This window comes from Pseudorasbora parva, chromosome 25 (assembly GCF_024679245.1).
Source record: "Pseudorasbora parva isolate DD20220531a chromosome 25, ASM2467924v1, whole genome shotgun sequence".
NCBI classification, from domain to species: Eukaryota; Metazoa; Chordata; class Actinopteri; order Cypriniformes; family Gobionidae; genus Pseudorasbora; species Pseudorasbora parva.
The window spans coordinates 33,775,267-33,802,696 of NC_090196.1; the positions used below are offsets into that span (position 1 = coordinate 33,775,267).

A 27,430-nucleotide genomic window follows, 5' to 3' on the forward strand; every position below is an offset into this window, starting at 1 on the left:
AGGCGAGGGAGAATTTCAAGAGATGAAAACGCAATGGCGGTGCTTTCATCTGATGCAGTGTGTAATCCAACGCAGGAAAGTCTTCAGAAAGAGCCGTGATTTACTCTGACGAAGAGCCTGTCAGTTTCTCTCTCCTTTGAAACCGTGTTTTTATTAAAGAATCTCAATTACTCATTCGCCGAGAGGGAATTAAAAACTGAAGTGCTTTTCAATCAGGTCAGAGGACTCTCCTGAGCAACAGCTCTTGATTTTATGCTTCATCTTTGTTGTCTTGTTGCTATTTTTCTTCACCCCAGCCCTGATTGTATTCGCTCTTTTTATCATCAAACAGGAGTGAGACGGGTATCGATCCTCGGCTGTCATCTCAGCGAGGCGTTTGCACAAGTGCCCGTTTGATTTTCAGCTCACGTTTTTCCATCAGGCTGAGGCGTCCGCAGTGGATGCCTGTGTTAATTAGGCCCGTGTTGTGTCGGATGGGGTTGGGAGCATGGAAAAGGCAGCTCTTTTCCCCTGAGCTCTCCCGCTGCTCGCTGACATGTGGCAGGGAAAGCTAATTTAGTTTAGCGGCGTTATTTACGGCCCCTGGAAGGGCACCAGTACCTGAGTGTCGGGGTAATGAAGAGGACAACCTGTTCCAGAGCTGCTGTTTTCAGGTGCTTGCTTTACTTTTAGCAATACTTGCCAAAGATGATGAGCACAAATTAATTATAGAGGCGTATTGATTGATTATCCATCAAATAGGGCTGTGAAATTAATTGAAAGTTTCTAATTATTGCAAATGTACATATTGCTATGGCACACAATATCTGAATGATTTTAATAGGCTACTTCAACATTGTGATAAGTGTACGTTTTAGGTCGACACAGAGCAGAGAATAGACTGAGCACACGAGCACACGCTTGACGTTAAAGCGCTGGTTCTGTGTTTTTTTCTAGGCTTGGTTGTGTTTATGCGGTGCAGTATAACATGTCCTAGCACTTCGTTTTTTTTTTACGCTGTATTTTTCTTCTATTCTCCCTTTACTCCACACCGCTGTCTGTGCTTTGAATGGCTCGTCTACTTCCTGCTTCTATGAAGCCCCTCCCTCTGAGAAACGCAATGGTCTTAGATTGGTCAGATGGCCAAATGTAGTTTCCTGTATTTTTATTGGCTGAAGTGCCAAGCACAGGTTGTCATGGAAATGCCACTCCCCTTCCCATTACGGGCAGAAGTCACATCTGCGGAGACTAGCGAGGGTTTATGATGTCACCAACCCAGGAAGAAGCTCGTTGTAGTCCAAACCGGCCATTTTTGTAGGCAATAAACTGCCGTAACTTTAAAAGACAATTGCTGCGTCCCAATTCGCCTACTTTATACTATGTCCTAAAAGTATGCACACTTTTTGTGAAGAAAAGGTATATACTTTTGAGTGTGTAGCAGAAAAGTATGCAAGTTTCGGGACATACTACTTCGCCATCTTTAACGGACTCTGACGCTTAGTTACGTGCATCCCGTCACCGTTTATCATCGTCAGATTCGTCACAGTTCAAATCCTCCACATTCAGTTTAATCTCCTGCCGTATCGGAGAGAAATGTAGCCGCTCGTTGATCTGTCATGTGTGGGTCTTTGTGGGTCAGAGACTCTCCTCATGTGTTTGCAGTTTTAATATAATGATGCATTTAAAAGTTAATGGCCAAACATGTCATTAAAAAAGTTCACAATGCTGCAGGTGAAATATAATGTGGAAAACACTGAATAAATATATTTTTGTCGGGTTAAATATTGATAAATGATCACTCAAACCCCTTTATCTAAACCTCTCTACTTAACCGTTGAACTCGCACATCCGCCATGTTTGTAGTTTTTTAACGCTTTTTATCTGTGTTTGTAGTTCTAATCGAATCCCCGTCCAACTTGCAATGGGTTGTGGGTAATATCAGCCGTTAGAGTGCGCTTCGATCCGCACTATGAATTCGGACCGGAAATAGCAAACCATCCGGGAATCTTTGGAATACTCTTTTCAACATACTACGATTTGGGACATACTAATTCTATTTCCGAGTACTATAGAGTGCCGAAGTTCTGACGTCACTTTGTAGGCCAAAACGCGGAAGTGAGTTAGCATTTTAGCACTTCCGGTTCCCTCGCTCAAAAGTCTATGGGTTTTTTGAATGGGTTTTTGCCAAATCGCCTGAAATAAGGTCTGTGGTTAACAAAGCCTCTAAATATTTTCATGTTTTGATCTATGACATAAAACACACTCGTTCTAACCTGCTTGTGATTTTTTTTTTTTACTTTGTGTCTTAAAAACGGTGGTTGCTAAAAGGGACTACATCCTTTGGCCGTGACTTTAGACGTCATCGTGACAAACGGGAAATCTCACCAGCCCGCGTTTCATTCACTTTTGAATTCTGTAAGTAAATGTTTAATAAAAATACAAAACTAGCCCGCGTTTCAGCCTCACATTCTTAAAAAGTTTACCTTTCAGTTAATATACATAGTTATATATTTAGTTCTTTCAAATAGTGGTGTTTCCAAATATTGTTATACACAGAAATCTGTGATATTAAGGTCACCGATTACCAGTTCTTCATTTCTGTGGAGAGACTGTAGTGTTTTGTTTTGTCCTGAGATGGAACCACAAGTCGTCGAATGAAAGCTGCGCTGTTCTACATGTCCAGATTTATAGTGGTTCTCTCCTCGATATATGATCAATCGTCTAAGGTAAAGGACATACGATTGTAAATTGATACGGCTAGCTTACGTCGTTAGTGCTTCTGAGGTGGTGAAAGCACTTTTTTTCTGGCGAATTAGCAAATGGTATGCAAACATACAATCAAACACAATACAGTGAAAGATTCTTCAAAAGATTCTTTAAAGTCTATTTGGGGCACGATGATCAGGCATAATAGCCTAATCTTAATCACAAAGACAATAATATTAAGCTTTATATAAACTAACAAAATAATAAATAAAACATTAACAAACGAGAAAACACATCTCAGAGAGGCACACATAAACCCAATTAGTTTCTAACATTTTTGGAAAAAACGAATGGGCAATATTTCTCATGAAGAAGTGGATAAGTGTTCAAACAGAGCGCAGATCATAATGAGCGAACGTGTTTTTTAAATAAAATTTGAGGAAGCGTGATGATGACGTAGATCTGCGACTGTGCTGTAGTCCGTTAATAGCCTATAGTTAGCATTTTATATCTGACGGCTTTATTTAGGCTTCAAACGGTATACATGTTGGATTCACTTGTAAAGATTATCTTGATAGACTAAACGTGTAAGGGTCATAACTCTTTGTTGAACACAGATCTTATTTTTTGCGATTGTCCAAAAGTCTATGGGGAAAATGCATAGGCTTTTGATCGAGGGAACCCATGCGCCGCTAACTTCCGGGTTGGCCTACAAAGTGACGTCATGAATTCGGCACTCTATTTAGGATGGATAGTACGCGAATTGGGACGCAGGGAATATCTCCGTTTGCATTGAACTTTCAGCGCTGTAACTTTGCAGAGACTGTTTATGCTCAAGCAGCGACATTACACACTAACTAGAGTTACAAAAGGCAAATCGCATGACACCACCCCTTTAAAAAGAGTTATTAAGTGCAATAACTTGCGAAAAACAAATTGCAGTCTTGCCTTGTCTGACACACACACACACACACACACACACACACACACACACACACACACACACACACACACAGAAACTCTCTGAAAGCATGTGAATCCCTTCAGTTCTGTTTCGTGTCTTTTTTTCACTCAAACTACCAAATACAAACACTCATTTATTTAACATCCATTCGGTAGCACTTTAGTATGGGTAACACATATTCACTATTAACTCTGACTTTAGCCTCAATAAACTCTTAATTTACTGCTTATTAATAGTTAGTAAGGTAGTTTTTGTAGCGGTTAAGTTTAGGTATTGGGTCGGATTAAGGGATGTAGAATAAGCTCATGCAGAATAAGGCATTAATATGAGCTTTATAAGTGCTAATAAACAGACAATATCCTAGTAATATGCATGATCATAAGCAACTAGTTAATAGTTAATAACTGAACCTTAAAATAAAGTGTTACTATACATTTTTGCTAAAACACTGCTGGTCAATTTCAGAAGCGATGCTTTCTTTTCATAGAAAGAATGTGAAACACAAATGGTATCATTCTCAGGTTTTGGGATTTATTTAAATATTTTTTTAGTATAATTTAAGTAGATTTTACACACTAATAGCGATATCGTATCGAATATCGCATTATTTAACAAGGTATTGCATATCGCATTTTTCTTCAATATCGCACAGCCCAACCATCAAACGACGTCAAGAAGCAAAACTCGAGCATGTCCTTGTCTGGGTCGAATCAAAAGCTTCAGTGCCTTCAGTGTTTGAACAGAGAACAGACAGGTTTTTTTGCCCCTCTTTTTCAGCGATGGTGTGGTTTCGTCATTCGGTTCCTAATTAGGTTGAGTGTGAGAACCGTGACAGTGGCTTGCATCATCACCCATGTTGGGATATGAATGAGTTATGTACAGCTTTGGCTTTTCACTATTATTGGCAACCCTGGGCAAGCTACACTCACCGCCCACTGCCGTATGGACGTCGTACATGGACGTTTTAACTGCAGGAAGCAGATTTAGGATCGTCCATTTATACCATGGATTTTTCAGGTTTAAGATTATAAAATTTGACATTTTATTAAAGGTGATGTTCTTTTATGAAGTGCCCCAAGCAGCACTAAACGTTCTTGCTAATGTAATGACCTATTTCCCAGCAGAAAAACACACTCCCAGCCAAAACTCCCAGCATTGATCGAGTTAGAAGTTCATATGTTTTGCAACTCAAACAAGCAGATCAATGTTTTAAAGGATACACTCAACTATGTTGACTCTAAACATCAAACTCAAGTAGTAGAAAGTAACATCCAGTGGCATCACCTTTAATACGGCAAAAAGCTGTTTAGAAGTCCCCCTGAGGTGAAAATCTCTCTCTTAATGTTGTTTATATGTCTATAGCCCTATTCGGACGATAAATCCTGAGGTATTTTCATCATTTACAGGGGCTAGTCTGATTTTATTGCTGTTTAAATGCAGATTGTCAGCGTTTTTCTCCCACCACCCGCGTGAAAGTCCACAGCTGAATTACCTTTCTTTTTAAGACAAACACAGGTTGTTTGGTAATTGAATCGCTGAGTTTTCAAGAAGAGATCACTTGAAAATGTACTGTTTATATCCTTTTTGACCGCTGTACAGTTGTGCTTCATTGATATTAGCTGTTTAATAACGTAGTTCATTTAGGGCCCTATAAAATCCGTTTAATTTTTTCCCAAATTCCGTTTTTTCCGTTTTAATTTTTGCAGATTCCGTTTTTTCCCTTAAAATGTTTGGCAATTCAGTTTTTTTTTACCCTTTACTGTTATTTTGGTGAAAAAGAGTGTGCTTTTAATGTTAATATAATACAACATAAAACAAAAAATAGGGATGACCTTAAATTTATTGTGGTAACAAACATCACATTTACTTTTTAGGACAAATATGATGCAACATAACACTGCACTTCAAGTACTCCAAATATTAATGGTTATTAGCTTTAAACTTTCCGGTAAAATACATTATAGTAGTTTATATAAATTAAAATGAAAGTGCTCCATTAGCTTTTTCTTTCAAGTAAAAAAATTAAAAAAGAACTAAAAAAAAAATCATAAGAATCATCTTTTACATACAGTACTATTAAGTAAAACATTTAAAGCTGAAAATTAACATGAAAAAATAACAAATTTCACCATGAAATCATGTAGTGAATTGTTCTGTGTGTTTAACAATCACCATTATGATATCCAGAGCTGTGAAAAATAAAAATACACGAAAACACAACACTGCCTGAAGTTTTGTCCCCCAACTTCAAAGGCCCCTTTAAATGATTAAAACTAGATGCTTATCTTAACTTAAAGGTTACTTATCATGTAAACTTCCCATATACAGCATGTTAAATGCATGTTTGGAACAGACTAACAGAGGGGAAAATGGTCGCATTTGCAGCAGATATGCATTGCTGCCTAATGTGCCCATTATAAATCAAAGCACGAGATGACAGGGGTCGAGCAGAACACCGGAAAATCTGACAGAATGGACAATATTTGTCTGTCTGTGCAATACACGAGCCGCGGTTCAGGTGCGCACGCGACCAATGCTGCCTGAGCACAACGAGCGCGCGGCTCCCGCTCTCCATACGCAAAGCTTCAGCGCCGCCTGCGCGTGCAGTGTGAAACCGCCGTTAGCGTCGAGTTTCTTAACTTTTCCGCTGCCGAAAGCAGAGCCGTGGAGACCAACTTCGCCATACTTTCATTGTTTTGAAGGGCGAGCTGAAATGACGGGAGGGGTTGTGTCGCGAAGATTTGCTTCCCCCGGTCTGCACTTTCCTCAGACATACGTTCTCCACCCACACGACACCACACGATCTGCGTTAACACCAGATTCCGCGTTTATATTTAGATTCCCCGTTAATATGTCAATTGCGCGATTCCGTTCGCAATTCCGTGATCGCGGAAATCATAGGGCCCTATTCATTGGATGATTGGGTAATTGTTCCACTAATGAGCTCAGGTGTGATGGTTCACACAGATATAAATGATATGTGTTTGTGCTTGTTGTTTGCCTGACAAAGACCCTAAGAGTCAAAATGTTGTTGTTTTTTAGTACATTTTTGGGAGCAGCAAATAGCAGTGCAGATTTTTTGGTGTACTTTGAATAATGTAGTCAAGCCAGTATGTTGGCCGACTGTATTTCAGAGCTCGTATGAGTGAGTGGAGGCGGGGATCATTTGCATATTCATGAATCTGTGTATTCTAAATGAAGCAAAGGTGTCGAGTTACATTCAAGCTATTTTGAGGCACAAAGGATAGTTGTTGTTTTTTTCACAGGAGAGGTCATTTTGGTGATCAAAGATGAGTTTTAAAGGAAGTGTGTGTAAGATTGTGGCCAAAACTGGTACTGCAATCCCTTTCAAATGACTGTAGAGCGGTGTATCCCCCTCCCCCTGACTCGAGGTTGCCAGATTGGCTGCAGGATTCAGGAACGTTTGTAGATCAGCAGATCTGGCAACCCCAAACACTACTGACTACTTGATTGGTCGATAGGTGGAGGGCGGAGCTTCAGGCCAAAACACAACATGACATCATCAACATCAGTTGAGGGCTGCAACAACAACTTTATAATGACAATATCCTGCCGCACTACTGTTGGCAGTGATATAAGTGTTTCAAATTAACATGATTTCTTAATGTCTAGAGACATATCAGCGCCATTTTATGATTAATTGAAATACATTTCTTACATACAGCTCCTTTAAGAGATAAAATGACTGACTACAGGGGACCTGGTATTGTGTTTCAGAATTGTTGTTTGCATTATGGTGTCTTGAAGTCCTGAGAAACGCAGGGGGCTGATGAATGACTGCGATTGTGGAAGTCGTCCCATCTTGGGTTCCAACAGCAGACTTTTGGAAAGCTTCCTGCAGGACACACTCCATGTTCCCTGGTGGACTGACGGATTACAGAAACCACTGATTAGTGTCCTCTCATTCAACCATCTGTCTCCTTCGGCTATTTAAGATGCAGCTCAAAGCCGGACTCATCCTTTTCAACTTAAGTAGTGCTTGGTTTTATTAGACAACCGCCAAACTGTAGTACTGCAGTTAAACCAGTTTGTGGTTCGAAAAATTATTTAATGTGAATTCTTTTGAGTATTACGGGCAATGACTTCGGCCTTTAATCGTGGCCTGTCGGTTCTAGTACTATTGCTTTACAGCAGAACTAGATCTGTGGTTGTGCTCGATGGTTTAAGTTTTCTTAAAAATCTCTAATGGAAAACAGATCATGGGCATCTTTGACATTTCAAAAAAGTTTTCTGCTTTTATTAAAGTTCAGTGACATTTGGGAAAGTGTTGATTGTGTGATTCATGTCCATGCAAAGGGATTATAGTGGCATAAGTAGTGAATAATTTGTAAACTCCATCTGACGCTTACCATGTTTTGACTGTTTATGTATCTTAATCCTAGTCAAGTGGGTGTTGAATGGGTTTACCTTGATAAATTGAGATGAATGTTTATTATGCTAACAGTGTATCACTCTCTGAGATCGTGCATCTGTAAGATCAGCTTATTTAAAGCTCAGTTGCTACAGCTATCAAAACACTTATTCAAAAAAATCCATCATGTTCGGTTTTCAGCGGTTTTCCCGGTGGTGTCAGACAAACATGGTCTCACACGCACACGCACACGCACACACACGCACACACACACTACACAGTATCCTGCGAGCCTAGTACTGACAATAAATCAGAATAAATGCAAAACATTTGTAATATTAATTTATCCTATTTATTCATATAGAAATAACCACTGTCCGGACAGATCAGGTCTTGGAATTCATTTATATTTAAAAATCTGTGGATTTGGCTAAACAAGTCACTGGGTTATTGATTTGAAAAGTTGCATATTATATAGAAAAAGTGGCAGGTCTGTTATTTAGCTCTTAATGTACAGATTATTTGACATACAGTATCAAATTGTTTTCTTCCATCCATTGCTATGATTATAACTCTCAATCACTCATTTAAATACGCTTGTCAGTCCAGAAACGTTACGATTGTATAATTAGCAGCATGGGAAATAAATACTATACACAGAAAGCAAAGATCGCTGCCATTTATATTCACTGAAGAAGTCAATTTAAACGCGAGTTATGTAAAACTGCACTCTTGCGAAAACTCCTGTTATAATCAACAAAGCTCTCTATGCCGTGCAGTGAATTGTTTATTGATATTGTATTTATACTTAGTTGGTTAAAATTAAAATGATTCAAAGGATTGTGGTGGACTCAAGATGAACAAAAACTCTGCCATATTGGATGGTGTTGAGTCGATTCCAACTAACTTGAACACATCTGATTGGCTATTCTGTTCATGAGCTCAACAGATATGTCTGTGATTGGCTACAAATCTCAATGCGGCGGCAGTGGTTTAGTGGTTCATGTAGGTTGTCTACAAACCAGAAGGTTGGTGGTTCGATCCCCGGTTCCACCTGACCAAGTGTCGAGGTGTCCATGAGCAAGACACCTAACCCCAAACTGCTCCCGACGAGCTGGATGGCGCCTTGCATGGCTGACACCGCCGTCGGTGTATGAATGGGTGAATGTGAGGCAACATGTAAAGCGCTTTGGATGGCCATAGGGTCTGTTGAAAGCGCTATATAAATGCAGTCCAGTCCAGTCCAAAGCTGCGATAACACGTAAATGAAAACCTTTGACACAAAAACTCCCAGGAGTGTTTGAAAGGAGACGGCCTAACAGAAACAGACAGAAATCTTTTGACGAGACAGATTCATTTTGGCGGCCACCAAAATATTTTCAATGCAGGAAAAATCCTGATTTTGTAAATTACACATTACACATTACTGCAGGCGGGAAAGCTGTGGACTCGAAACGACACCTAACGACAGTGGGATGAGTGGGATTACACATAAATTACAAAAAAAGAGTATTTGTTTGCCTCTTGTGCACTATATAAAACATTTTAAAAAAAGCTGAGAAAACTTAAAACTTAAAAGTTTAAGGCAACCAGCTGCAGAGGCCAATGGTTGTACAAACTTTGAGTTATCTCAACCTTTTTCATGTTATAGAGTTTTTCATACAAAACATAAGTTGTAGTTTTTACAGTGTATGTCTTTTAAAACTTTTAAAGCTGATTCAGGACCTTTTGGGTTCTGGTCCAATCTGTTCTGCTTAGTCCAGCTGGGATGGGCATCTGACGCTTACCATGTTTTGAATATTTAAGTCAGGTTAAAATGAGTAAAGGTGCCAGTTTTCGGATTTAATCTGGTGTTACTCGTCCAGATGGTTTTAAACATAAGACGTGTCGGCGTGAATAGCCTAATTGGAGTAGGAGCACGTCTCTAACACAGCCTGATTATAGTGGGCCGCCTTGAAGACCAACTAGTCGTTCAGATATCCCATAGCTAGTTGCTTTTGAGATATATAGTTTTCACATCCTTAATATATTTAATGTTCACTTGTTTGGAAATTAATAGCAATGCTATGTAGTCTCAAAAACCAGTGGTGTGCTTGAATCATTCTTAGTCCAGCAGTCAGTTCTTTAATGTCAACCGGTCAATAGATGAGGAAAGTGTTTCCATGTGTTATGATGCAACGTCTGTTTCTGAGCACAGACTGACTGATGGCGACCATGATTCAGCTTTATGCGGAGTCTAAAACAATTACTCAACATGTATTTGTAATTCATTTGTAGTGGTACAGCTTGCAAAGCCCTTTTAAAAGGGATAGTTCACCCAAAAAGGCAAATTAACCCATGATTTACTCACCCTCTAGTCATCCTAGGTGTGTATGACATTCTTCTTTCAGACGAATAAAAGTTGAGTTATATTAAAAGTGTCCTGGCTAATCCAAGCTTTATAATGGCAGGGATTGTTGCTCTGTTTTTGAAGTCCATAAAAATGCATCTATCCGTTTTAAATAACGTGCTCCACACGGCTCCAGGAGGTTAATAAATCCCTTTGGAAGTGAATTGATGCGTTTGTGTAAGAAAAATATCCATATTTAAAACTTTTTGAATTAAAGATCCGGGCCGGTCGCCGTCTGTGGAAAAGTGCTTCTCAGACTTTAAGATGTGTACGTGATGTCTGATGAGCATAATTGCTAGTGAAAAAATGTCACGTGTAGCCTTTAAGTTGCTACACTATATAGGCTAACTGATAAAATCATCTGTCATGCTGTTGTTTTTTATTCCTGTACTTTCCGTTATTACACTTAAAGGGTTAGTTTACCCAAAAAACATCATCACAGTAGTCCATATGAGACATCAGTGGGTTAATTAGAGTCTCTTGAAGCAGAGAAAATACATTTGGGTCCAAAAATAACAAAACTACGAACAATCCCGGAAGAGAAGACAATGCTGAATAAAGTCGTAGTTTTTGTTATTTTTGGACCCAAATGTATTTTCTCTGCTTCAAGAGACTCTAATTAACCCACTGATGTCTCATATGGACTACTGTGATGATGTTTTTATTCCCTTTCTGGACATGGACAGTATAGTGTGCATACACTTGCATACGCTCTCGGACTAAATATAAAATATCTTAAACTGTGTGTGAAGATGAACGGAGGTCTTACGGGTGTGGAACGACATTAGGGAGAGGAGTTAATGACAGACATTTCATTTTTGGCTGAACTAACCCTTTAACTATGCGGAGTGATAGGGAACTGTAGTGCGGTCAAGAGAGCGGCCTGGAACTACGTTTCCCAGAAAATAATTGCACACCTCAGAACGTTCATCAGCCAATCAGATTCCAGCATTCAACGCAGTATAAAACATTGTATTTTTCTATATTTCCTAATTTCTTAATCATTTTCTCATTGTTTTTTACTCTTCCCGCAGGGCAACAATGTGGGTTACTGGGAAGGGGAAACCAACAGGACCCTGAGGCGTTTGTAAATGTGCTTTCTGACCGGCTCAGTCTGAGAAGGTCAGACCTCCCTGTGGCACGCTTGGGCCGCTGGCACTAAGATGTCCCTCAGTAGTGGCACTGCAGGCGGGAAAGGTGTGGACTCGAGTGCGGTGGAACCTTACGACAGCGGGGATGAGTGGGATATTGGCGTAGGAAACCTGATTATTGACCTCGAAGCAGACTTGGAGAAAGATAAGCTTGAGATGTCTGGCACCAAGGACGGGGACGGGATGGCTTCTGCCTCGAGCGCCGTTGCGGCACTGCCTGACAACATTAAGTTCATTAACCCGGTGCCTCCTCCACCGATCAAGGACAGCAAATCCAAAGCTAAACGTAGCAAGAATTCCAAGGACAGTAGCAAGTCTTCAACCCCTGATGGGGCCAAGAAGGACACCCAGGGACGGACCCAAAACGAGGCCACTGGGCCAATTGCAGGAAGCGGGTCCACGACCTTGCCTTCTGGGAAAGGTTCTGATAAAGCTAACAAAGCCTCCCGTAATGTTCAGAGTGGAAAAAAGGACAAGGACGGTTCTGGGAAAAGCAAGAAGGAGAAAAACGAAGGGGTACAAACTGTGAACGTGCCCTTGGAAAAGGACCAATCAGCCCAGGTTATGCCTTTAGGCCATGCACGCAACGCCCCATTTGAGGCGACGCAGAATTCGGACCTTGGTGGTGCTGATCAACTTGGGAATATTACCCTTGATACCACTGGAATAGTCACACCTTTGGCTATCAAGAGCGAACCAGAAGAAGTGGAAAATAATGACTGCAGGAGCATGAAGAAAGTAAAAAGTGAGAAGGTGAGTGCACTGGTGTTTTCATTGCTCCGTCTGGTTTTTAGGTTTCCGTTTATTAAGCATCTGGTTGAGTGTTATAAATGAGCATTGTGTAACACTAGAGGTTGGAAAGCTAGTGCTGTTCCTACTGTTTAGAAATGACCCGGAGAGTCAGTGGGACCTGACACACACCCTGGTGTGCCAACCTGCTCGCTGCATTTCCTTTAGGCACTAGTCCAATTTAAGGAGAGGAAAACGGACATGCTTAGCTTAGTGGTCTCCAGTTAGTAATGCATAGAGCTGCCAAAAGAGATTTAGGACAGCGGCCAGATAACCAGAGGTGCAAGAATATTACCTCTCAGAACGTCCACCCTACAAGAATATAACCGCTGGAATGCTAATTAATTGAGTTTACCAATTGGTTGATTTTACCCATGGTATTTTTTAAGTCTTAAAGTTTGGCTAATTGGTTCGGGACACACATGATCTTTGTGCAATAACTTGTGTTTTTAGTGTATTTATTATATTATGGACTGAATGAGTATTTTTGGAAGAATTGTTTTTATGCTGCAAATTAGATTGTTCCAACATAATTTCGTTGAATAATCATTTACAATGACAATACAGATCTAATCTAATCCCAGAGGAATAGAGTCTGATCCAGACAAACCATTGGACATTTTCTAAAAATTAAAATAAAAAATGTATATAATTTTTTACGGCACATGTTAGTGTTGTCAAAAGTACCGACCGCGATACCAAATCGGTACTGAAATGTTAAAAATGTGACGCTTTGAGCGCTGTTGAGCTGTAATCGTAAACACCTCTGACTGGTAATTGTGCTCACGCGCTCATCGGACGTGCCTGTGATTGGCTACAATGATCAACGCACGGCAGCGGTTTGAAACAACACGGAAGTGTTTGAAAAGTGTTTGGAGAGCGGGAGCGGGAGCGTTTGAAAGCACAAGCAGGCGTTGACCAGCGGACCGGTAGGCTGATAGACACCTACATTCAAACGCTCTGTGTGTATCTGTGTAAGCGCTCCGTGAAAAGCGTCATTGATGTATTTTTACAACATGTTTGTGAAGCGCTGATCAAAGTAGCCAATCATAGACCTATTAGATGAGCGCGTGAGCACAATGGCCAGTCAGAGGTGTTTACGATTCCGCTCAACAGCGCTCAAAGCGTCATATTTCTAACATTTCAGCACCGAATTGGTATCGCTGTCGGTACTTTTGACAACACTAGCACATGTTCGACTTCGGTGCTGCTTTGTGACGTATGACGGCCTCACGTCGGAAAGGTGACGCCCATGACGTAGGTAGAGTACAGGCTTGGTGGTAAAACAAACGTGCAAAGTAGGGGTGTGTGTGAGAGAGTGTGTGATTCGTGACTGCGTCTGTTCAACGTCACTCTTCACAATGAAGATAAAAATAATAATAGATTTTATTTATAACGCACTTTTCATTCCAAAGTAGGGCTGGGCGATATGGCCCCCCAAAAAAATCCCCGATTTTTTCACTAAAAATTCGATTTACGATTTAAAACGATTTTTTCCCCCTCATACTTAAAATCAATCTGCAGATGACAGAAATTGTTCAAAACAAGTTTTAACTTTATTTTGTTTAGGTAAAATTAAATATTTGCGGCTTGGTAGAAGTGCCTACCTGGGGTGCAAAACTTTCAGCATGTGAATAACCCCCAACTATTCCACAGTATAAATGGGCACCATATCTTTTGCAATATACAGTATATATATCAAAGGTTTATGAATTGATATGCAGATAAAAGTCACTTTTATTAACAACAGTAATGTGCAAAAAAGTATAGGGAAAATTTAAATGTTATGCTCTTATTAAATATAGATTAGCATTGTTTTTCAATAGTCTCACACTGAACTGATCGACAGCTTCAGTGATTATTAAAGGAGCTCTTTACTTTACTGTAATTTAGTCACAATTTGAAGAAAAGTTTAGTTTTTCCTGAGACTGTGACTTCGTACTTTTCTCCATACATTAGGGAGTGGAAATCGCTAATAAATCAATAAGTGCTCTTCTGCTGGTTATAGTGGTGGGCATTTCATATCTTTTTTAAAATAAAAATGCTACAAAATGGATTACACATTTTAAAAAAATAAACTAAAACAAACATTCCACTATTTCTTTCACAAGACCCCCTTTAAACTTTTAGTTTTACAAACCATCACATTAAAAATAACATTACAATCGGATATTTAGAGCTTTGAAGTGCTGGAAATAAGTGTGAAGCTCTTGAAAACCATTGGAAAGTGCTTGAATTTCAATCTCAAAAGGTTGTACGAATCCTGAGATAAATAATGACAACAACAACATTAAATCCATGTGGTTTTACTACAGTAAATCATGGTGAATGTTGGTGATTTGTGACTGAAACCCCTGACCTTCGCTCAGCTCTGTTTGATCTGATATCTGTGGTTTATAACAGAATTGTGCGCCGACCGCTTCCACTAGATCACAGTAGCGATGGTGTGTTGAGTTAAACGGTCTCTCACTGGATCACCAGCGCTGTGTATCGTGTCTGTCACGAGATTAGCCCGTGTGTGAGCTGGCGCTGCGTTCGTGTCAGCGCAGCTTTAAATGAGTATAGCGCCTAGCGCGGTTCCGTTCAGACTTCAAACACACTTTGCAGCGGGTATTGTTAACTGTTCTGTGAAAAACTGAACCAATTACGAATGACACTGTATGTTGTTAGACGCTATCCTTGTTGTTTGTGTGTACCTCTGTGGCAAACGCGCGCGGGGAGTGCTGAGCCATTACGGGAGCCCAGAGGGGAGCGTCGGCGGATTTTAAAGAGAAAACCGATTTTCATTCACAAAAATCGTCGTAAACTAAAAACTCGAATTAATCCATAAAAATCGATTTATCGCCCAGCCCTATTCCAAAGATGTGCGTTTATTACTTAAATAACGATGTAACCCAATCATTGCTGTGAAATGTAATGTAGTGATCCAGTGGCGAAGCTATTTTATTGCTAAAAGTTGCTGGGCGGCGTTGATAATAAGTTTCTGTGCTCCTGAATCGCGTGCGTGCGTGTGTGCGCGGTTCATAATGAAAAAAGCGCATTAATATAGAACGATGATTCATCTGATTTGGAGCTACCTGTGCATTAAACGGTTTTATTGCACACCTAAAATGTTATGTTATAATTTTACTTCAGATTTCCAGTGAAAACACAAATAACTTGTACTAAGGCTACTTTGCTTTCATTTGACTCGTGCTGTGTGACTATAAAGCTGCTGCTACCACCTTATGACAATAGATTTATTAATTAACTATTCTCTCATCAATGACAGGAGCTCATTGGAAAAGGATGGACAATGCCCTTCATTTTGTGCTAATAAATGCTGCTGCCTACCAATAATAATAAACGCGCAAACATCCATTTCATAAGCATGCGTGTTTATTTTCCGTCAGTGAAATAACACATAGGCTACAGCCTGTAAAACATTTAAATGATTATAAGTAAATAATGGTAATCCTAAGATTATAAGAAAATTAAACATTTGTTTAAAAAATATTTGTTTTATAGCCTGTTATATATTTTTATTCAAATAATAAAAAAAATCACAATAAAAGTGAACATGCTAGTTTTTCTAGCAAGAAATATGAAGGCTGGAATGTAAAACTTTTTTTTTTTCCTTTTTTTTTCGCGGTGATGGCGGTGACGATCTCAGACCCGCGGTAGGCATCATGTGACCGCGGTATTGCGGTTAAACGGTAACCGTCCCAGTCCTAGCTGCCGCCTTATGACAAATGACAATAGATTTATTAACTAAATATTCGCTCATCAATGACAGGAGCTCATTGGAAAAGGATAGACAATGCCCTTCATTTTGTGCTAATAAATGCTGCTGCCTACCAGCTGCAATAACCAGTAAAACGTTGTTCCAGATATTTTTTTCTATATCGTCATTAATATCGTTATCGCAAATATTCTTGAAATATCGTGATATCATTTTGAGGCTATATCGCCCACTGCTTGTGTAAAGACTAAATCAAACAGCCTTTACAAAAAATAACGGTAAAACAACATCGGACGATTTTGAAATTTTACGGCATTGTGGCGAAAGCGTGACCTTTCCGAAATGATGATGCCACACGTCATGAAGAAGCAAACACAGAAGTCGAGCATTTGTGGTAAAAAAAAGTGTTTTGAAAATGTCTGCCGTTTTGTCTGGATCAGACTCTATTCCTCTGGGATCATCAGAGCCTCTGAAGCTCTTCCTCTGAAACTGCATTGATTTTGACCTTCAACTATTGGTTCCCATCGAAGTCCATTATGAGGAGAAAAATCCTGAAAAGTTTTCCTCAAAAAACTTGACTGAAGAAAGACATGAACATCTTGGATGAGATGGTGGTAAATTATCAGGAAGCTTTCATTTTAACGTTAACTAACCCTTTAACCAAATAACCATCTTGCCAACTGGTTAAATCTCTCTTGTTAGGTAGCAAACATAAAATGGAAGATGCTCAGGCTTGTTTGAATTGAGTTGTTGGCTGGTTGTAGGGGTTTTCTCGATTATTCATTGCACTCAATTATCGGCCTCCTAATTCATGAGGAGTTTTGGCAGCTGGTGTAGTTTGTAGCTTGATCTCTCGTGTTAAAACAAGAATCCGTGCCTCGACAGATTGTTCTTCTGTCAATGTTGAGTTCAGCATATTTCCCTCATGCCACTTTTGCAAACTCTGGATTCAAAGATCAGTGCAGATTAATGCATGAATGGGATGGTGTTTAGTTAAATAAATCGTTTTCTTGTTCGTAGTCATTAGCCCTGTTCGCACGGTAATAGTTTCTCGTGGCGTCGTGAGGTATTTTCATCATTTATGGGCTAGTCTGTGATTGTATTGCCGTGTGAATCCAGAATGTCAGTGTTTTTCTCAGACCAACCACGTAAAAATCCCCGGCCGAATTACCTACCGTTTTCAGACAAACACTCAGGCCGTGTGGTGATTTAATTACCGTACGAATCCACATCTCTGAGTTTTCAAGAAGAGATCACTTCAAAATTAACTGTTTATATCCTTTTTGACCCCTGCGGAGCACCGTATCGCTCCTCTTCGCTGTCATTTGGATGCATTTTAAAGATCTAGCCTACACTTTAATTATTGAAATGCTGAAAAGTATTTACACGTATAATCGTTCATCACCGCTCAAAAGAGAAAGAGAAGAAAAAGATGTAAACATTTGAAATGAGCCATTATTACGGCAGTAGTTAATGTTATATAGGTCACATTTGCAGTATTCCACTCATTTCCACATTTTTTAAAATTACATATTTTTTAAACAGAAGATTTTAAATGAATAATTTCCTACACTGTAAAAATAGTTTTTGTTTTGGTTTAACTTAAAAAAGTAAGTAACCTGGTTGCCTTGAAATTTTGAGTTTATTGAAATTAAAAATTTGAGTTGACACAATGAAGGAAATTTGTTTAATAAATAGAAACTCAAAATATTATTGTATCTGAACTAGAGGTCGACCGATAGTGGATTTTACCGATAGCTAGGTTGGACCTCATTTGCCGATAACCGATTAATCGACCGATAGTTTTTAAAAAGATACTAGATTAAAATAAAATATTACAAATAAATGTTTAAGCTATAACCTAGAAACATGTACATGTCAGGTAACAGACTGCAAATCCCATTTGTTACCAATTATGTATTTATTTAGCTATCTTACATGAACTAAATGCATTAAGTAATGTACATTTTACAGCATGTATTAATATTCGAGCAATACAATTCTACCTTAATCATTCATGTTAGTTCATAGTGCATAAAAAAGGTTAACAGATAAAACTAACAATGAATAATACTTCTACAGCATTTATTAACCTTACTTAATGTTACAAGTTGAATATTATTGTATTATATTAAGTGTTATCATTTCATATAAATCCAAATAGTTCGCTTTTTTAGAACACGACGGTTTTCTTATCAAAATAGCAAAATGTATTGACATCTAATGCGTTTATATTTCTGTCGGATGCCTGATACAGTTTCTCACATCAAAAAAAAGTTTCTCAGTTACATCGTTTTAAATGCTTGAGGTAACCGTTGCTGCCAATATTAGCGCCCTGTCTGCCTCGACGACAAAGTACACATACTGCTGTTCTTCCCCTGCTAAAGCATCTAGTCAACAAATCAATTACTTTATAATGATTTGGCAACATGTACTGAAGTGTTCTGTGTTCATACCGTTTCTCTGTTGGTGTTTTAAACGCGCGTCAGATGTGTCAGCGCTCTGTGCAGCGTTCAGTGAAGCGCGGAGCCTCACGTGTCCTCACGTGTCCTCACGTGTTAATGTAAACAGTGATAGTTCTTTATTTGGCCTCTAGAGGCCGCTCTCGCGCTATATAATGCCAGCAGACCCTTCTCAGAGCTCTCGTGGCCACTGTGTAATGACAGCAGCCGCTAGGGATGGGTATCGTTAAGGTTTTAACGGTATTACTACTCTTAACGATACTGCTTATCGGTCCGGTACTTTAACGGTATTCTTATCGGTACTTTTTGAGATTTTATATATATATATATATACACACACACACACACACATACACATATATATATAGCTGCCTCTTTAAAACAGACGTGCAGATCTATAGGCGACTGATAATAGGCAGATGCACTACATTTTCTCCCAACTATTCATAATAACAACATCCATTTTAGACACAAACTGTGTTGTGTTAAAGAGACTCTCCAAGCCGGTCATTTTGACAGAGATGTTTGTGTACATTTGATCGTTTAGACGCGAGTGTGAAACCGAAAGTGTAATTTGCTCGTCTCGTTGCGGCTGTTTCGGAGCTCGCGCCGACTTGGGAACAATCTCTTGCACACATTTTTTGTGCTTTTAATCGTTCTTTTTATTATTAAACGCGTCCCACAATTTACCAACAGTAGCTAGACTGTATTTTGCAACAATCACCGATCGTGCTGATTCTGTCATTACGTTTGAGTTATGAGTTAATTGCTGCAAGGGGAATTAAGTTGCGCTAGACATAAATCTCAAAATTATAATCTTTGCCAAAGAAGCCAAAATCTAAATAAAATCACATTATCAAAATCTAGTGTGAAGTGAAACTAGGCTATATTTGAATGTTTAGTTCTGTCCTCCGTGGGCTGTCGTTTTGCTCTCTCTCTCTCTCTCTCTCTCTCTCTCTCTCTCTCTCTCTCTCTCTCTCTCTCTCTCTCTCTCTCTCTCTCTCTCTCTCTCTCTCTCTCTCTCTCTCTCTCTCTCTCTCTCTCTCTCTCTCTCTCTCTCTCTCTCTCTCTCCACGTGTATTTTCAAAAGTACCGACAGCAGAACCGATAACGTCCGAGCTTATCGATACAACAGTCTTTCAAAATTCAGCCCCGGGGCCCTTTAACCACTTCAGCTCTGCACCCCCTCTTGGACCCACCGGTGGGTCCAAAATTGCATCATCATAATCTTTTAAAAAAATCTATAACTCGCGCACCACAAAACTAGACATATATGGTATCATTTGAAAGATTAGAACCTCAGCTTTCTTAATAACCCAATAACTTCTGCTTTTTTTTACATAGAAGAAAATAATACGGTCTGAATTCGACCCCCCCGCAACGACCACCCCTTGAGAAAATCATGCAAATAATATAAAATTTCATATTTTTATCACACAAACACACCTAAAATTCACAAGTCATATATCAAATGAAAGCTATCGGCCTCAGGAATATCGCTGAGCAGTTAATTTCACCGATCCAATAATTTACAGTAAATTTATTATCAAAAGAATCACAAAGATGGAAATGACTCCTTTGAACAAGCAAACACATGAGTCATATTCCTGTTTGGATCACAAACTCGTTGTAAAGCTACTAGCCTCAACCCTATATCAGCTTGATCCTTAGGTTGTTTTCTTCAAAATGAGACTATTTTTACATGTCTGTGAGCAAGTATGGCCAAATGACACTGTAAAATGTCACCGGTGTCCAGATCAAAACATGTGATGCAGACAAATACTCTTATTATTGCTAGTTTTGATTGTCGGTGTTAGCCACGATTTTTGATGATGTCATCACATATTGCATCATGCTACAGAAAAGCTGAGAATCTCAGCTCTTTATAGACATGTGGATCATGATTCTAGACCAATCAGAGCCCAAGATCTCCCTTTACAAAGTTGAAGAGGCGGAGCCTTCTTTTCGATTTCTTAGTGGCCAGTTGATGTCAATGGAGATGAGTAGGAGTTGTTAGACACTTTGGTCGGATAAATCTCAATAACTTTTATTTGCAAGGAGATATCAAGAAAATTATTTTTTCCCCTGTTTAGTGCCAAATTATAGAATCAACAGAAACTTCCAAAAAGCGTGGATCCCAAAATGATAAAAAAACAAAGATTTTTAAATAACAAATGAATTAAAAATAAATCAAAATATGTATTTTTTATCTATGTTTATCATAAGATTGTGAATAGATACAATATAATATATGCAATATTCCACCACTGTGTTAAAATTTAGAGTTTTTTCTGTAAAATGAGACCATTTTTATCAATTTACTCCAATGTATGTGGGTAGGGCGCTCTTTTAAATTCAGATATTCCTAATTCTCAAAAAAATGCAAAATGTGCTGCAGAGCTGAAGTGGTTAATACCGGGTTTCGGTACCCATCCCTAGCAGCCGCTCCCGTAACGGACGCAAACCGGAAAAACTATCGGTATTGATTTTTGCCGATAACCGATTGTTGCACTAACCAGCTATCGGTGCCGATTAATCGGCAAATCCGATGAATCGGTCGACCTCTAATCTGAACTACATAAAAAATGTAATAAATCATAAAAACAGCACAATTTGGCATGTTTCGCTGCGTCATCAGAAATAAAACACACAATTACCCAATATGCTTTCAAAATCTTTATAATCTTTATAAAAACCTTTATAAAACTCAATTTTAATTTCAATGAACTCAAAATTTTAAGGCAACCAGGTAACTTTTATTCAAAATAATTTTTGACAGTGTTTTATTAAATTAAATAATATTTTATTCCAAGCATATGACATTTTCACAGCACACAAACAATCATTCGACTGACCACGTGAGTATATTCACAGGTGCGGAGGATCACAAAACTCGCTCCTCCACCGTGTGAGTAAATCGCCATCCGAATGCATGAGCTTATCACTGAGGTGGCATGCAAATGTATTTTACGGACGTCCACATGAGAAACAATCACCGTCCGAATAGGGCTATTGCATTGCTTTTAGTTGTAGAACTACTAAGTCTGTTCTGTGCATTACAAACGGAGACGGATCGACTAGCGTATCTGCTTACAACAGATATGTGAAATTCCTGGCGAGTGACTCAGCCAGTAGTTGTTCATACAGCATTGTGTTCCCTACCGTGTGGCCCTCAGGGGAGCCATTGAAACGTAACACTTGGACCTCTTGCTTGCTTTCAATTGTGACAGGCAGCCAAATATAGGCTACTGGAAAGAGCAGCGAGGGCTTTTCTTCAGGAATTTATGGAGATCTGTTTGTAATGTCCTTGAATGGTTTTTGGCTTGATTTGAAGAAGTTGTTTCTATGTATTTCTGCTGTGTAGTGTGTTTAGTCAGGTGATTTACTTAAAAACATTGGTAGCACTTTATTATAGAGAACACATATTCACTATTAACTCTGACTTTTGCCTCATAAACTCCTAATTTACTGCTTATTAATAGTTAGTAAGGTAGTTTTTGTAGCGTTTAAGTTTAGGTATTGGGTCGGATTAAGGGATGTAGAATAAGCTCATGAAGAATAAGGCATTAATATGAGCTTTATAAGTGCTAATAAACAGACAATATCCTAGTTATATGCATGATCATAAGCAACTAGTTAATAACTGAACCTTAAAATAAAGTGTCACCAAAACATTTAATCATTAACGGGTTAGCTTACCCAAAATGAAAATTAGCCCATTATTTACTCTCCCTCAAGTCATCCTAGGTGTGTATTGCATTTTTCCTTCAGACGAATATAATCAAGAGTTGTATAAAAAAAGTCCTGGCTAATCCAAGCTTATAATAATGGCAATGAATGTTTTGAAGTCCATTTGAAGTTTTGCGTTTTTGTGCAAAAATATCCATATTTAAAACTTTACAAACTGTAATCTCTAACTTTCGCTAATTGTTACTCTTTGGTTGACTGCGCGCGCGTGCCTCGTTTGGGGAGGTATTTATACTCGACGCGTAGACCGGGTGCCGGTGTGATGAGACATCATGCTCGGCCAGGTTCTCCTGGAGCTCGTGCTTCTTCGGTTGCGGAGCTGAACGCAAGTTTACAAAATTTGATGTGTACAGCGCCAAGCGAAACGGGGTCTCGCACACTCCGCGTTGACGTCATTTTTGCCACGCGCGCCCTCGCGCTCGAGCGGACGCACTGAGTATAAACAAGGCTTAAAGCTACAGTCTAGTTGGCACTTTGATAAATGCAAGTGAATCCTTCAGTTCGATCTTTGTGTGCTAAAGGTGCATACGTTCCTGTAGAGATAGCCATACACATTCTCCTTTTTTTGCCAAATAAATGAAAAGCATGTGATCAATGTCTTCTCTCTCGCTGTAAAATCTCTCAAAATCTCACCTAGCTTTCCTCAGAGATGGTCAAGTCAAGTTGTTTGAGCATGATTACAAGATATAACTTTTTTTTTAAATACTTTATCCTAAATTGTTGATAATTAAGTTATATAGCATATGCTGAAGTAAATTTCTGGAGTGTTAACGAACTGTGGGTTTTGTGAACCATGCCACTCCTAAAATCCATTTTCTTTATAGTTTTTGGTTGTTTTGTTCATTTATTGTAGATATTTAAAATGTTTTTGGTTTTCAGTGTTAAATAGTCTTTAGAAATAAAAGTTTATTGATCTTTTGAAAACATTTACCTGCATTATTATGCCATTATCATTATTTTAGATGAAATGGGTCTCAGAACATCAATATTATCGTTTATCGCAATAATTTCTTGGCCAATTTATCGTCCAGCAAAATGTGTTATCGTGACAGGCCTATTAGGGATAAGTATCAGTAAGGCAAGGCAAGGCAAGTTTATTTGTATAGCACATTTCATACCCAATGGCAATTCAAAGTGCTTTACATAGAAATTAATTAAAACAGTGGTAACAAATGCATGAGAAAAAAAACGAGTACCATATGGACGAATAAAAATTTAAAACAAGCATAGTTAAAAACAGTTGTAAAGACAATAATAAGAATAAAAATAAATAAATAATTAAAAATAAAAAATAAAATAAAAAAATAAAAAAAAATAAAAAAAAAATAAAAAAAATCGAGTACTCCAGTACTCGAACGTGAAGGTGAAAACGATGCTCACCCTGACTTTAAAAAAATTATTATTGTATCTGAACCACATAAAAAATGTGATAAATCATGACTAGTCATCACTAATAAAACACACAATTACCCAATATGCTTACAAAATCTTTTAATAATATTTCAATAAAGGTTGTCGATTCACCAAAATGTTCATTGTATTAACTAACTAAACATTTTTTTTTCCAATGAACTCAATTTTAAGGCGACCAGGTAACTTAATTTTAAAATAATTTTTACAGTATGTTTACATACTTGCAATTCTGGCCTAATTCTTAATTATTATTATTTTTTGTATTCTTCTTGCCTGATTCTGTTCTGGTGGTTCGAGCCATTTTAATCTGGAAACCTTCTTTTGGCACTGCAGTGCTTTGCGACCAATGGCCTCCATTCATGGCTTCCTCTGACTGCCACCATTGTCTTCTGGTACATTCCTTAAACAAGCACAGGGCCTCGGGGGGGCAGGGACGACAACAGCTCAAACAAAACACCAAATACCTCTTCCTCATGCCTCTTAACAACCAGATCTCGAGGTGTGAGCAGGGATGTTATCGAGTGTCAGGGAGGGGGACCAGGCTGGCTTTTTAAACCGTCTCTAAAGTGGTTTCACATTTCCACATCCCATAATAAGGGCTGCAGACGGGGCAGGTTTTCCCACCTCGCACAATCGTGCAGGAATGCAGGACCTGCTGCGTTCCCCTGCCAGACTAGCATATCCTCAAATACTGCGCTAGCAGTCGTTATCGCCCTCACTATAAACTGAAAAAATAAATATGCTGTTAACTTAAAGGGATAGTTCACCCAAAAATGAAAGTGTGATGTTTATCTGCGGACCCCCAGGGCATCCAAGATGTAGGTGTTGGGCTGTGTGATATTGAAGAAAAATGCGATATCTTCTTAAATAATGCAAGATTCGATAAGATATTGCTATTAGTGTGTAAAATTATATTTTGAAAAAGTATTTAAAAGCTGAGAATGACACCATTTATGTGTTTCACATTCTTTCTGGGAAAAAAAAGCATCGCTACAACTTCTGAAAGTGACCAGCCGTGTTTTAGCAAAAATATATGTCACAAATATGACAATATAATTTTAACATCAATGTAAACAAACAAAAACATGTAATGCAAATATTAAAATAACAAAATCTCTTTGCTTGACTTGGTAATGTATAGTTATATCAGCCTAAAGCTTAACATCAAGAATATGCAGGTAAACAAAGACTCCTAAACTAGGGGTGGATGATTATTTTTTATTAATCTTTGTTATTAAAACTAAAAACAGCAGTCTTTAAATGAATTAAATATACACTGATACATAATAAGCTACAAAGGTTATTCAGCCAAGAGCACTGAGTGAATTTCTCTTGTTCTTCTGTTGTTTGACAAACAGCGGCAGGTTTACTGTATTAGCCGTATGTCACTAAGACATAATGCTTGGATGTGAGCACAATGAGTCTTCATAAGTAACAGAAGTAACAGACTGTTCACAGTGTTGAAGTAGCTTATTCAAATCATTCGGATATTGCGTGCCATTGTGATATGCATATTGGGATATGTACATTTGCGATATTTCAATTTCGAAATATTGCACAGCCTTATGTAGGTGTGTTTGTTTCTTCAGGAGAACACAAATGAAGATTTTTAACTCAGCCGTTGCAGTCTGCCAGTCATAATGATGTGAATGGGTAACAACTCTATGAGAGCAAAAAAACATGCTTAGACAACATGAACACAAACCCTGCTGCTCCTGACGACACATTGATGTCTTAAGACACGAACCGATCGGTTTCTGTGAGAAACACAACAGTATTAAGGCCCTTTCACACTGGACGCGATTTTGACGTGCGAATAATTCGCGCAATGTTTTTTTACTCTAGCTGCGACAAAAACAGCTTCAACAATCACATAAAAGGAAACAAAGGTGACGAAATGTCTAGTTGATGTCACAAACTATTCATTAAACTTTAACCTTTGCCAGGCATGGCATTTCTCATGAGATTACAGCTGTGTTTGCGCACGGTATGCTATAGAAGACAGCAATAACTTATTACCTTTTATAAATAGTTGATTTTTTTCTAAACATTGTGTCCGCGATTATGGAAAGTGAACGTGTTGCCATCAGTAGGCTAACGTTACGTCTGTGGCACTGAAATGTTTTCATCATTGTGACTCGACTGGAAACATCGGCTCGGATCGATTGATTCCCTGAAGTGCGCGGTTTGTCTCGTCAGATGCGCTGCCGTCTCTGGAGGAGATCCTCAAATTGTCCCACAGACTTTAGAAAGTAAGTGCTGAACCGGCCATGATAAAGTTTTAGCTCCTGTTCAAGATTAGCATCCTCCCCTTCAGACTCTCTGTTCTTTAAGACGGGTTGCTCCCAAAACCTTCTTATCGGTCCTTTAAATAAAATGAAAAGCTCGTCTTCACTGAATTATGAAGTGCCGTTTTTTCTCAGCTGTCGCCGCGAAGGTTTTGGACTGTTGGAGCTCTGAAATGTCGCAAATTCGTGTCACGGCTGATGTGAATGGTTTTGACGCGAAATATTCGCTTATTCGTTACGCTTTTTCGTTACGTGTCCGGTGTGAAAGGACCTTTAATGTTATTTTTTTACCTCATATCAGACGAATCTCATCTAGTGTTCCCGTCCGCTATTACTTCCGTCTGGTAAGGTCAAACTGGCACGATCATAGGTATAGATGTATAGATAACTTATTTGTGCCTGAACGAATCGTCCGGATGAGGCATCTACATATATATATATATATATATATATATATATATATATAATATATATGATCACATCGCACCAGTTTGACTTTATCAGAGAGAAGTAATAGCGGATGGGAACACTAGATGAGATTCGTCTGATATGAGGTAAAAAAATAACATTAATACTGTTGTGTTTCTCACAGAAACCGATCGGTTCGTGTCTTAAGACATCAGAGTATCATTATTATTACCCCTAGTGCATGGATATGAACATTTTGGCAGATACTGATAACCAATAACTCTTTATATTTGAAAGCTGTTAGCCGATATATTGGCCATATCTAGCCAATATCCAAATTCAGATTTTCATTTAACAAAGGTCTCAGCATTAAAAGTCGTGTCCCAAAAACACAATTATGATGCTCTCATTATAATTGTATGTTTATATGACAGGCTTGAACTGTTGGAAGTGATATTAATCATATTTCAAGCATTTCAAAGCCATCATGGTGAATGTCATCTGAAGGGTCTCAGCTGAAGGAAAAATACATTATTTATATCGGCTTTAATATATCGGACGAATATTCTAATCAGGTCGATAATGAGAACACTAAAAAAGAACATATATCGGTCCATACGGATATGGTGGCCGATATATCAGGCATCCCTAATTATTATTATTATATGTTGTTTTACATATTCTTTTGTTTGAATCTTTTTTTAGGAATGGCACTCAGGAATGAATATCCAGTTTCCTTCAGAAGCCCCTCATTAAATGAAGACGTGTTGTAAAGAACACATGACTGCTGTTGACACTGAAAGCATTAGCTCGTCTATAGCCGTGTTGATTCAGCAGTCTGCATTTCTGACCCTAAATATAGAGGCGGTCACTATGAGTCGGCTCTCGGACCGCACGGCCTGTGTGTTAATCAGAGCGCGCGGCCGTAACGCTGACTGACGCGAGTTGCTAAGTTTATTGCTCCATCGGATGGCGGTCCAGGAAATCCTGTCGGAGGGTTACACTGTGTGTGCACTGCAAATGTTTAATATTGGATTTGGG

At 38.7% G+C, this 27,430-nt stretch overlaps 1 protein-coding gene across 2 annotated transcripts in view; it reads left to right on the plus strand.

Moving 5' to 3' along the window:
* znf609a (zinc finger protein 609a) overlaps window positions 1–27,430 on the plus strand; it is a 197,713-nt gene that overhangs the window by 48,730 nt on the left and 121,553 nt on the right. For both annotated transcript variants that reach the window (XM_067436939.1, XM_067436940.1), the window contains exon 2: window positions 11,445–12,314. In XM_067436939.1, the coding sequence (XP_067293040.1) occupies window positions 11,574–12,314 (741 nt within the window). In that variant the 5' untranslated portion in view covers window positions 11,445–11,573. The remainder of the gene's footprint in view (window positions 1–11,444; window positions 12,315–27,430) is intronic.